The 12,847-nt window shown below is 37.2% G+C and overlaps 2 protein-coding genes and 1 long non-coding RNA gene across 3 annotated transcripts in view; 2 read left to right on the top strand and 1 right to left on the bottom strand.

Annotated features, from left to right (window-relative positions):
* LOC144653189 (uncharacterized) overlaps positions 1-12,847 on the bottom strand; it is a 467,538-nt gene that overhangs the window by 50,469 nt on the left and 404,222 nt on the right. The window lies entirely within an intron of this gene.
* On the top strand, positions 1,049-5,744 carry LOC144653154 (uncharacterized). Its single transcript, XR_013570687.1, has 3 exons — positions 1,049-1,175; positions 3,234-3,261; positions 4,380-5,744. It is a non-coding gene; the product is annotated as an uncharacterized LOC144653154 (long non-coding RNA).
* On the top strand, positions 9,354-10,397 carry LOC144655048 (uncharacterized). Its single transcript, XM_078515268.1, has one exon. It carries the CDS (start codon positions 9,354-9,356, stop codon positions 10,395-10,397), a length of 1,044 nt encoding a protein of 347 aa, XP_078371394.1.

Raw genomic sequence — 12,847 nt, forward strand, 5'->3', positions numbered from 1 at the left:
AACGGTTCGAAGATCGATCATTGAGAGGCCTTTTATCTCGCTAAAAAGGGCAATTTTCCTCTCTTTAACCCTTTAACCGGCAATCGTACATATGTGTACGAAAAACACCATTAGTGATTGAAAACACTCTAGCTTTTACATATCTGGGCACATGATATTAATGACTGCTTTTTATGGCAAAGTGATAATTTTCATAGCTTTAAAAGCCAACTAACTGACTACAACTCTTGATTTCTGTTGCATATGGTTGTTTGTTCAGCAGCAAATTTGAAAATGCCCGTTTTCTACGTAACATGACAACAACAAAAAACACACATCTTTGCCTCCATTTTTTTAATAAAAAAATAATTCTGACTTCAAAAATATACATTTGCAGCAAACTTCAACCCTATTCCCTTCCGTTCACCAAGGAAATTTCCCATCAATCATTCAGAAGACTCAGCAATTACTATTCGATTAGAGCTATGCTTGCAAACCTGTAATTTCCTCGTTGCTGACCGAAAGGGATGCTTGGGAAAAACAGTCGTGGCGGCGGCATGAAAGGCTTCCTACCTTCATTCCATATATTTTTTATAAGTGTCGAGCCACCCAATCCTGCCGGCAAAATGTTGCACCGATTGCATTCTTTGGAAGTCAGAACTCGTCCAAAATGCCTTGGCAGGTCTTGGAATCCACCCACAGAACGGCCAGAGAGACAACTTTACCCATGGACCGCCATCTTTCGATTCGAATATTTCTGGCGTTCCAATCAAGACAAAATCATCTCTCACCTCTGGTTTCTTTCAGATGCTGGCCTCTACCCACCACTCTAGCTTAATGATGCCAGCCTGGGGGCTTCTGCAGTGAAAAATGACTCGAAAAATCACTTATAAACACAAAACGAGCCAAATCCAAGCCCAACAGCTCGCCTACGAACGAAGCAACTGCCGACTACTGACGTCACAATAAAAATCTGAGCCCTCGGTGTTTCGAAACTGCACACATTTTTACTTGGACTTCTTATATGCAATCACGAAGTTCTACAGAGTGTATAAGCCCAAAAAACCCCTTAAGAAAGTCACAGAAATCTGCCGGTTAAAGGGTTAAGACCTTATAACTTCCAAATTAGCTGCATGGAGCCTTCTTTCACCGGATCTCCAATCAATACGCCTGTTTTAGCCAAGTTTCTTTCCAAGGTAAGCTTATATATGACCGTTCAAATCATGTTTTGGTTGATTTCCAGCTTCTAGGTGAGATTGGTTTTAATATTTTAATAGAAGTTCAAAATGTAGAATTTCGTGTTTGTTCTTGCACTTCATACGTATAATTCAGCACTTCTTAAACATGAAGTTATTGTTAGAATAAATTGAATAATTGCGTGTGCATATAGAGATGTCAACACAGGACTGTCCAACATGTTTTATTTAAAATATAAGCTTATATAAGTTAAGAGTGCAAGGCTTATTTATTCATGTTATTGTATGTATAGTAATTATTATTTTGCCGATTTGCAACAGTTTAAACTCAGTGAGGCTTCAACTGGCAAATTATAAAGCAAACTAAAACAGCTTTAAAATTATCACCAAAAGTATTTAGCAGTATTTATCAATCTTATCTATATACAGGTAGTACTCCTGGCATATCAAACTCATTCGATTGGTTTTGTTAGTCGAAAAAAATCGAACGTCTATTTTGCTGTGAGTTCGATTATTCCCAGGGTATCCAATCGAATGTTCGGTAATCGAACTCAATCGAACACCAATTGTTCGATTGGGTTCGGTAATCGTACATAATCAAACTCACAATAAAATTTGGTCAATCAAACTCAATCGAAAGTTCGATTACCGAACTCCTGTTTGTTTATACTGCGTATATATATTGATTTATACTGCGTACATATCGATTGATTTCAAGAGCCACAGCTGGGGCAGTCGAACAACGTTCTCGTCCGAAACTGAAGTCAATTTTGCTTATTACGATGATTTTGATCTTAAGAAAAAAATTTTTTTACTTGTTCACTTATTATTTTTGTCATCCATGTTGATAGTAAGCACTTCCTCCAATGTAATTGTTATGCTGGAATTTGCTCTTCTCCTGTCAACGTTGCTTTTGGCCGCCCTCGAATCTAAGACAGACTGATGGTGGCAGCGTTTTGGCTCCCTATAATGATTCTTCACATATTGAACACACTGATTGCCTGTGTTGCAGTGAATGAAATGGTGCAACTTCTGTTTGAGTGTAACGGTAAAAACTGCAGGGCAGAAACCATATCCTTCCTTCTAATATAGAAATGTAAACAATAGTGCATTTCAGTTATTTTACCGTCCTTCTGTTCTCTTCTACCAAATATATTTTACTAAACATTGACATTCAGTTCGATATTTGGACGTTTTCATATTTATTCCATTCAATAAAAGTTGATTTTGATTAGTCCTGCGTGATTTACTTATCAAGAGAAAGATTCAGAACTAGATCAAACCCGATTGAGTTTGACTGTGTTTGATTATGTTCCATTGGTTCGAAAATCGGACTCACAGCAAAATAGATGTTTGATTTTGTTCTATTACCAAACCCAATCGAACGATTGGTGTTCGATTGGGTTCGATTGATTTTTGGTTCGATTTTGTTGGATTGGATACCCCGGGGAACCAATCATACACAACCTAACACAACCAAATGTGATTCGACTTTGTTCGGAATCCATCTCTTGATAAGTAAAACATGCAGGACTAATTAAACCGAGTGTCAATGTTTGTTTATACATATTTTGTATAAGAGAACGAAACAACAGTTAAATACTGATATATGCACTTTTGTTTACTTTTTTTATAGTGATGGGAAGGAAATGGTTTCTGCCTTGTAGTCACCATAAGACTCAAACAGAACATTTTTTTCTACTTAAACAGAACTTGCACCATTTCATTCACCGCAACATAGGCAGTAGTAAAAACAAAATAATAAATAAATAAAAAAACAACAACAACAAAACATAGGCAGTAGTGCACCATACAAAATGTCTGCATAATATACAAACAAGCAAGAGTTCGTAATCAAACATTCCATTTTGTTGGATGGACCAAATTTTAATTTTAGTACGTTTATGTGCAATTATACCGTACCCAATCAACCATTGGTGTTCGATGGGGTTTAAATATGGAATGTTTAATTAGTTACGTAGGGAGTACTGATAGAAGTGACTTTGTAATTGAGTCAGCAAATGACATTGAATTGTTTGGATGTGTTATTATTTTCAGATGAAAGGGTTGATAGCAAGAGTGGCATGTAAGTACAAGCCTCAATTTATGTCTCAATGACTAGCAGCTAATCAAAGTTTTAAATCCAATGTAGACGTAATGACCTGCAGTCAAAGGCTTTTTTCTGTAAGTCGAATAGCACTGCAGTAAGCCCAAATAGGACTGAGGTTAGCCGAAATAACAACCTGGTTAACCTCAATACAGTGGAACCCCGATATAACGATCTTCAATATTCCCGATATAACGATGAATATGTTATGTCCCGGCAAAAATAAAATGTATAGGACAGCACCCTGATATAACGATTCCTTGATATAACGATATAATTTTACTGCCCCCTTGGCATATCGTTATATCGGGGTTACACTGTACATGTAGCACTATTGTTAGCCTTAATAGCATTGCACTTACAATGTAGCCTAAATAGCACTCCAGTTGGCCTTAACAGCACTTTGTGTGGCCCTAGATTTTAAAACTCTGGTTAGCATGTTTATGGTTAGCCTTAAAATAATTAATAGTGGTAATGGTAACATAAAGTGTACTTTAAACATTCTGACAGTTGGCAGCTGGCCACTGTGGTCCAGTGGTCATGAGTATAGCTTACCATGCAATCAACTTTGTAGGAAATTTGCTACATGTACATTTACAGCTGGTCTAGTACAAATTCCTACATGTCCAAATGTGCATTGTAGAGTGCTTAAAAAATACATGTTCAATTGTACATGTGCATATTTTTATGAATTTTGTGATACCATAAGGTCTTTTATTCTTGTGTAAAGTTTATATTGGAGTGCAACCAGTGGACTGCAAAACTCTACTTCTCGCGTCCTGGATAACAACTGGATGGCAATGTACATGGAGCAATGTCTGCATGTAAAAAATTACTTCCAGTCAGCTGTTCTCAAGGTCAGCCCTCCCAGTTATCTTGAAGTCCCTAATGTGCAGGTTCAGAAGTGGTGATGTTGTGGTTTCAACTCTTTGTTGGCTTTAATTTTTCAAACCGGTTTTGATTTTGATTTTCTTTTGTTTCAGATAATATTAAGAAATGAGACAGTAAAAAGTAAAAATTGGTTTGAAAATTTTTTAACCACAACATTGATCTAACCAGAATGTCATTCCTAATGATTCTTTATAATTTGTTGTTAGGTTAAAGAAGGCTCTACCACTTTCACTGATGAAGTCGTGTACATACAAATACTAAAAAAGGTGGCAATAACCAGAGGTGGCTAAGGTGTAAAATCGTTTCACCTCGGGGTCAGTATCAAGTCTGTACCATCACAATGAAGCATCTTGCTGAATGTTCAGTTGGTGTACATACATGTACATGTCGTGTGGAAATTGGTGGTGGAAATTTATTCCATCAGTTTTGTTCTACCTTTGTACAAATTATTTGAATTCATGGCAGTTTTTAAATAGGACCATGTTAACAAAGCCTGACAATCACAGTGATAAATGTGTTAAGTGAACCTAGGCTGGTCAGTGTTCGAAATCATTATTCAAGAGGTTCTACTATGGTTATTTGATGCCATAGCTTTTTTATCAATTGTAGTGCTATGATAGTAGTTGAAGGGTTGGAACCCAAACCATTTGCCAAATAACCACTGTTAAAGGTGAAGAATTATTCTACATCAGTGTCAGTCTTAGGTCTGTACTTTCACAATTAAGTGTTTATTTGATTAAGCGCCCAACCTCGAATAAGCGCCCACATCGAATAAGCGCCCACTCTGTAGGTAGGAAAAGTTAAAAATAAGGTCTTGTAAATGTACAACGAGAGCGACCGAGCAAAGATGAAAATCAGCTTTTGTACAATTTAAATTCAAGGCATTTTTTTTGGGACAATTTTAACATAGCTTAGCAATGAATGGTGTTTGAACTTACCCTGCGGGAAGGCTCACCTTGGGGCACGAAATATACTTTGGGGCACTCACGACTGGCGGGCACAGCAATATGGTGGGGAGGAGACTGGTGAAGAGGCACCAGTAAATTTCATATCTCAATGAATGTCATATCGTGTCAACATTCCTGTCAAACTTCTACTTTCTTTGAAATTAAATTGGCTTGTCAGTATTCCTGCGGTTTTCGGGGTGGGAGTGAAAAATTAGCAGAGGTTGATGCAGGTTCACTCGCGGCTTTGCCACGTAAATGTCGTTCTCGTGCGTGCTCTAAGGTGAGCCTACTCGCAGGCTAGTGTGAACTTGGCTGTTTAGTGTTCAAAATCATTGTGCAAAAGGTTCTGCAATGTTTATTATTCGTTTGATTTCATAGTTTTATGATATGGAAGGGTTGTGGTAGTAACTGAAGGGCTGAAAGCAAAATCATGTGCCAAACATTACATGAATTGAAGCAAAAGAAAAACATTCAACAAAAATTTAATCCTGAAATACCATGGTTTCATTTCCAACCCTTCAGTTACTGTAAAGTATATTTTATGCGGTTATTCAAAAAGACCATTTACGCCTATTAATAAAAGTGATCAATATCTTACCCATAGTATAATTTTAAAGGCTCATTTTCATCCTACAATACATGTCTTTCATGATATGGTACATTTTCATACATATGCTAAGCTATTGCATAATTCACTTCATATTGAGTGCATGAAGACACTTCGGTAGAGGAACATAGGATAAATCGGGGCACATGCCAAGCAAAAGAGATTGGCTTTTTAAGAGAAAAGCAAACACCAGTGCAACATGCAGGATCAAAGTGGGCCTTTGCAATAGAGGAGTAGTATTATTACTATTTGGAAATGAAGTCACTGATATGATATTAGACAGTTCTATCAATTAATCATGCATAAATTTATCTTAATCTTTATTGTTTTCCATAATGATTATGAAATAATTGGTATCAGCAATTTTTGACCTAGTAAAACTGCTTTATTTGAACTGAAAAAACTATACAAAACTATACGATCTAAATCATTTTATTCTGAATGAAATGCTAATTTTTATTATATTTATAAAGAATATTCCAAGCTATATATACATGCTTTATTGCAAGATACATGCAGACGAACTTTATTACTTATTGGGTATAAAATCATTTGTATGTATTATTATTAACTGGAAAAATATATGCACTGACATACTGAAAATGAATGTAGTTAAGATAGTATCAAGAAAAGGTTCTTGACGAATAAAAGAAAACAGTGCCAGGCATTCTGTTCTTCATTTTAATTACAGAGGCTAGGCAGGTCCCCTTTGTCAATTTCCATGTTTTTTACATTTTTCAAACAGGCCCCCTTTGTCAATTTCTATGCTTTTTACATGTTTCCAAAGAGGCATCCTTTGTCAATTTCCATGTTTTTTTTATATGTTTCAAACAGGCCTCCTTTGTCAATTTCCATGTTTTTACATGTTTCAAACAGGCCCCCTTTGTCGATTTCCAGGGTATTTACATGTTTCAATCAGGCCTCCTTTGTCAATTTACATGTTTCCAAACAGGCCCCCTTTGTCGATTTCCAGGGTATTTACATTTTTCAATCAGGCCCCCTTTGTCAATTTACATGTTTCCAAACAGGCCCCCTTTGTCGATTTCCAGGGTATTTACATGTTTCCAAACAAGCCCCCTTTGTCGATTTCCAGGGTATTTACATGTTTCAATCAGGCCCCCTTTGTCAATTTACATGTTTCCAAACAGGCCCCTTTTGTCAATTTACATGGTTTTTACATGTTTCCAAACAGGCCCCCTTTGTCAATTTCCATGGTTTTTACATGTTTCTAAACAGGCCCCCTTTGTCAATTTCCATGGTTTTTACATGTTCAGTCTATTTATAAGCATCAGGTATAAATGTTTTTACATGCTTTTTACAGTGTTGTTAGGATAAATTGACATGTTATTTACATGGTCCGTGGTCTTTCGTTCGGGAAATTTACATGATGTTCTGTGTTTTTACATGTTTTACTTCAAATATTTACATGTTTTTGACATGTTTTGAGAAGAACATGTAAAAGGGTAAAAACTATGTAAATCATCCTTTACAGTGTCTTTACATGTTATTTACATGTTATTTACATACTATGTAAATTTTCAACTTTTCCAGTGTTTTAAAGATCCCATTCCTGATGCTATTAGATCCTCTGTTGTTTATCAATTTACTTGTGCGGGATGTAACTCCCGTTATATTGGCGAGACTTCCCGTCATTTTTCAACAAGGATCAAAGAGCATACTTTAACTGACAAAAATTCACATGTTTTTAAACACCTTAACAGTTCATCTAATTGCAAAAATTTATACACATCTGATTGCTTTAAAATTTTGGATTCTGCTCAAACCGTTTATTTTCTTAAATTAAAAGAGGCCTTTTACATTAATAGTTTAAAACCAGATTTAAACACTCAAGTGCAGCATGTCAACACCTTTTTATTTTAATCTTTTGTTCTATTAGTAACGGTCTAAAGCTCACACTGTGAGTAATTACTGTTCTAGACAGTACCAGACAGTACCTGCCACTTTGTAACGGCTTTACCATTATCTTTTGTTATTGTAATTTTACTTTGTATACATTTCTATTTTTGTATTTGTAGCTTGGGTATATATATAGCCCTAGATTTTAAATTCTCAATAAACTGAAGATGGCATAAGTCATGCCGAAACATGTCTTTAAAAAGTTGTTTCGTGTTTTTAAAATTAGTAAATAGAGACAACCTTTATTTTGGTTAACTCTTTTACTTCCGAATTTTCCCCATGCAGCGGCATGGAGGAGGGATCAAATCATGTGTTGTTCAATAAGTTGAATTGGAGCGAAGAAGGTATCAGCAACAAAATCACAATATGTGCACACGCATGCGCAAGAATATGTAGCAGGGATCGAACCTACAGCAACCTGATTGGACTGGCAAGGACCAATCAGAACGCACCATTTTCGATCCATCTAACGGTCATAGGTGGATATAAAAACGGAGACTTGTCCAAAAAACTACGGAACGGTACAGAGCTAACACCTCTACCATTCCACAAATAGCAACTGACGAGGATCGTAAGATCCGAAACCTAGGTCTTGCTTGAAACCTTACAACACAACAGATCGTTGATCTAAATGGAAAGCCCAATGGAGGACAAGTACCTTTCAGAACTCTCTCCAAGCATCCTTGGAAAAAGTCCGCTTAATACATTATACGACCAGCCTGGCTGTTCAAAAGAAGTACAAAGCGACAAATAGGAAGATACGTACGAGATTCCCAGCTTCCAACCTCCAAAAGAGGACACCAAACCCAGTAGTGGGTACAAGAAAGCACCAAAGAAAGCAGATAAACGGAAGGCCACTGAAGCAATCCCTACCACAGAAGCTAAAATACAAAAGACGGAAATTTCCATCAGGAAATTAACCGAACATTTAGAAAAAAAGACTTGTCCGAAGACATTAAGATATTCTGCACCGGCCAATATTCCGGCAGTCGAAGACTTTAAGCAAGATATTAGGACAGTCAAAGAGAAAGCAGAGCAAGGATTTATCCGCGCTCTAACAAGGTTTCACTACCGCCGTCTAGAAAAACAAAAAATTAAGCTTAACAAAGACAAAGCTAAGGCTCGCCGTTTAAGTGAAAGCGGTACAAAATGTAACAAATCCAGAGCTACTCCGCCAACGGCGGTCAGCCGCAGTGTTAAACTTAAAAAGCTCGAGGAACTCAAAGCTAAAGTAGATCAAATGGAGTTAGAATTGAACAAAGACAATAAAGATTGTGAAAAGTACTCACATATGTCTGGTAAATGTGTCAAAACCACCAAGGGTGGGTGGAAAACCAAAATAAAGGGTTAAATACCTACACGAAAACCCAAAGGGACACGAAAAAGCGAAAAGAACGCAGAAACAAACCAACAAACTCAGCCTCAAATCAAACAAATAAGGAGGAAAAATACATCAAAAACCTCTCAAATAAAAACCTCACTTATTTCCAAACTAGGGGATTGAAATTTATACCGGTGAACAAACCAAACACAAACAAGATCCGGCGGCAATTACTGCAGGATTTTAAACATTTTGAAAGACGAATGCGTCTTAAATATATGTTTCACAGTAAACGCCAAGAAGTTCACCCTTTCCATGTCAAATCTAACTGGAACCCACCAGTTCAAAAATCAGTTGCCCTGGAGAGCTTTTTAGAAGAAGTAAAAAAATGGATCTGGCTGAGATAAAAATAACTAAGCCTAAACAGAACTTGTCACGCAAAGAACGCAAAGCATTAAATGAATTAAAACAAAACAAAGAAATTAACCTCAAGAAAGCGGACAAGGGAAATACCACCGTTATCATGAACACAATACACAAGATTCAAGAGGGTCAAACCCAAATCAACGATCAAAACAATTACAGGCCTCTTGACAACCCCATGGTTAAAGAGACACACAGCAAGGTGTCACGTTTAATTACAAACCTTCACCATGGCAATCACATTGATAACATGACAGAGAAATGGCTATCACAAACATCAAATCCACCTAGAATACCAGAATTCTATACTCTTACAAAGATTCACCAACCAACCATGACTGGGAGACCAATAATCTCCGGTTGTGATGGGCCCACAGAAAGAATATCATCTTTTGTTGATACACTGCTACAACCTATATCGAAATCACAGGAGTCATATCTAAAAGACACCACTGATTTCATAAATTTCATTGAGAAAACCAGCGTAAATAAAGAAACATTCCTTGTTTCGATGGATTTAACCAGCTTGTATACAAATATACCACAGGAAGAGGGTATCGAAACAGTGTGCGAATCATACGACACCTTTCACAATAATAGCCCTCCAATACCCACATACTACCTCAGAGAAATGCTTAGTCTCATACTTAAAGAAAACTCCTTCCAATTTAATGGAAAGAACTATCTTCAAATACACGGCACTGCGATGGGCACGAAAATGGCTGTCGCCTTTGCCAATATATTCATGGCTAAAATTGAGACACAAATCCTAAGCAATACTGTCAAAAAACCTACAGTTTGGAGAAGGTACATTGACGATATATTTTCACTGTGGGACGCCAGCAAAACAGACATCGAAAAATTCATTGATCAAGCTAATTCACATCATCCTACAATTAAACTCACAGCTGAAATCTCAAACACAGAAACTGCATTTCTAGATACAGTCATATACAAAGGCGGAAGATTCAGGAAACAATCAATCCTTGACATAAAAACACATTTTTAAACCTACAGAAACCTTCCAGTACACCCACTACACCTCTTGTCACCCGCCAAGTGTGAATCAAAGTGCCCGTTGGGCTGTCTCGTGTTACAGATCAGTAAAGTAGCACCCGTTGCTAACAATCATATAAGCTCAGAAAAACCATCTCCGGATTCTACAATAATAATTCTCAAATTTCATTCTCAAGCATTTGCAACAGCTTGTCAATGTGCTATACCAGCATCGCACCATGTGCCCTTTCTTCACATTCTACTCAAATAGTCAAACCTGTCCAACTGTCCTTCCAAAAACTCAACAAAATCTTCGCAATGATTTCTAAGGTATTCAACAACTGCAAAACGCACTATCAAATGATTTGCTAATTACATACTTAATTACCTACTTCCCTATTCGCCATCGGCCCTGAGGGCAGCAAATGACTTGCTACCGAGTTAAAGATCTGATGACTAACACTTCGAAAAACGAAAACAGTCTCCATTTCCACCACAATCATAGACTGCAAAACAGTTAACAGTCTATCTCTGGAAGTGTGGAAATGTGGAAATCTGGCAGTGAACATTTAATGAGTTAACACTCAAGTGAAAACCTCTCTACAATGTAAATCAAGTTCAAATTCATTTGAATTACTGTACATTGACTTAAATTATTCTCAGTGAAAATAACTAGAACTGTGCATGAAAAGCCCTCAGTCACATATAATAACCTTGATTAAATTATTAATTCTCAATACGCTTTTTAGAACTTCCAGCGCAACTTGTTGATACAGCTACCTAATTAGTAAGACATAAGTACACTGAACAAAGCAAATTTGTTTCCCGTTTCGCAGATAACGATATTCGCACTTCCCTTAATGGTTTTATTCTGTATCTACCGCGTATTCAATATACTGCTTTCCTATTATGGCCTGAATGAAGTTTAAACAACCTACCAAAACGCAAAATGAGATACCACTTCAATTTTTCTGTTTGCGTGATAACTTCACTTAATATTCTCCTTTTGACACATCATTTGACATATCTGAAAAGTGTTCTGGCGCCAACAACCCTCGACCCGATTGTACACTACCCCCCGACTACCCACTACACAGTATCTTCGACAGATGTTGCCCGAACATTCAGTCTTTGTTAAGCAAGAACGTCACCTGACACTACACTTGAAATCTAAAGCCGAAGTGGTGAAAAGCAAAGTAAATTAGTTTCCTGAGAAGGTTTTTCGACGTAATTTGCTTCTCAATTCTTTCTAATGGGGATCTGTTTTATCTGGAGGCATTATGTATTAAATAGAGCCGTAAGATTGTGGCCAAGGAAATGTCTAGAGGTCATTGCATTTATAGTCTGCGCTGCGTGGTTTCCTGTTTGTTTCACACTTTTGCCACATGTTTTGCTAGTTTAGTTTGTTTTTGCTCAAGTCTATTTGTAAAATACGCTTTAAACTCTCGAAATTTACGCCGTGGAAGGACAAGATATATGTTCCGTGAAAACGTTGATTACTTGCATTTTGTTGATACTGTTGCAAGATGTATTGTGTATTATCACTTAATATATCTTGGTCCGGCTTCGCAAGTGACAACCGGAAATGAATTTGATTGCTTGACGCTTAAAAGACTTTATCCCTGGTCCTCTTCGTGCCAAATTTCGAGTTCAGTGCTCGCCTCATTTCATCCCAGACCTTTCGTGCTTCTCTGCTCTTTAGGCGATCGAAATTATCAGCCCAAAGACGAATTAGCATTTTCTGATCATCGTCGGACCCATTTGTCGTAAGTTCTCTTTGCCGGTCCGGATTCGGGAGAAGATGCTGTAGATGTACTTGCAACAGTAACGGGACTCGTCGGGGAGCTCGTTATATCGCTCGATCCGCTCCCTGGCCTGCTTTCACTGCCTTCACCCACGTTTAACTGCGAATGCAGTTCATTCATAAAAGGGCCAAACTGCTGTTGCTGCTGCTGCTGCTGATCAAAAAAGTAACCGGATAAAATGGTGTTAAACTGAGAAAAAAGCCACCTCCATCCATGATCGAGTGTTCTAGCGAAGTTCCCGCGCTTTGTGATTGCGTGCGATAATGACCTTCAATGTCATTTCCCTGACAGGTTCTGTTATCACTGGAGACGGCTTCCTTTGTTATTAAAGACAAAATTTTGGAAAATCGGTTCGCCTTTTTTTTTAAGTGGAGGTCGCACTTAAAAATCTCGCTTGTTGATAGATTTTCACCGCAAAGTAAACAAATTCTTCCAAAATTTTTTTTAGTGCGACCCGGCCCTAAGAAAAACAAACAAAAAGGAATTATGAATTTGACTTTGTGACCTTAGTGTCTTCAAAATATCATATCACGTTCTGGAAAGCGTATACAATTAACAAAGCAAAGCAAATTAATTTCCTGTTTCTCAGATAACGATAATCGCACTTCCCTTAATCCTTTTATTCTGTTTCTACACTATTCATAATACGCCCTTCCTA

Source organism: Oculina patagonica, chromosome 5, assembly GCF_052425735.1.
Source record: "Oculina patagonica isolate OP01 chromosome 5, crgOcupat, whole genome shotgun sequence".
Classification (NCBI taxonomy): domain Eukaryota; kingdom Metazoa; phylum Cnidaria; class Anthozoa; order Scleractinia; family Oculinidae; genus Oculina; species Oculina patagonica.

Coding starts and splice junctions, on each gene's coding strand:
- LOC144655048 (XM_078515268.1), top strand. CDS start 9,354: ATGGATCTGGCTGAGATAAAAATAACTAAGCCTAAACAGAACTTGTCA.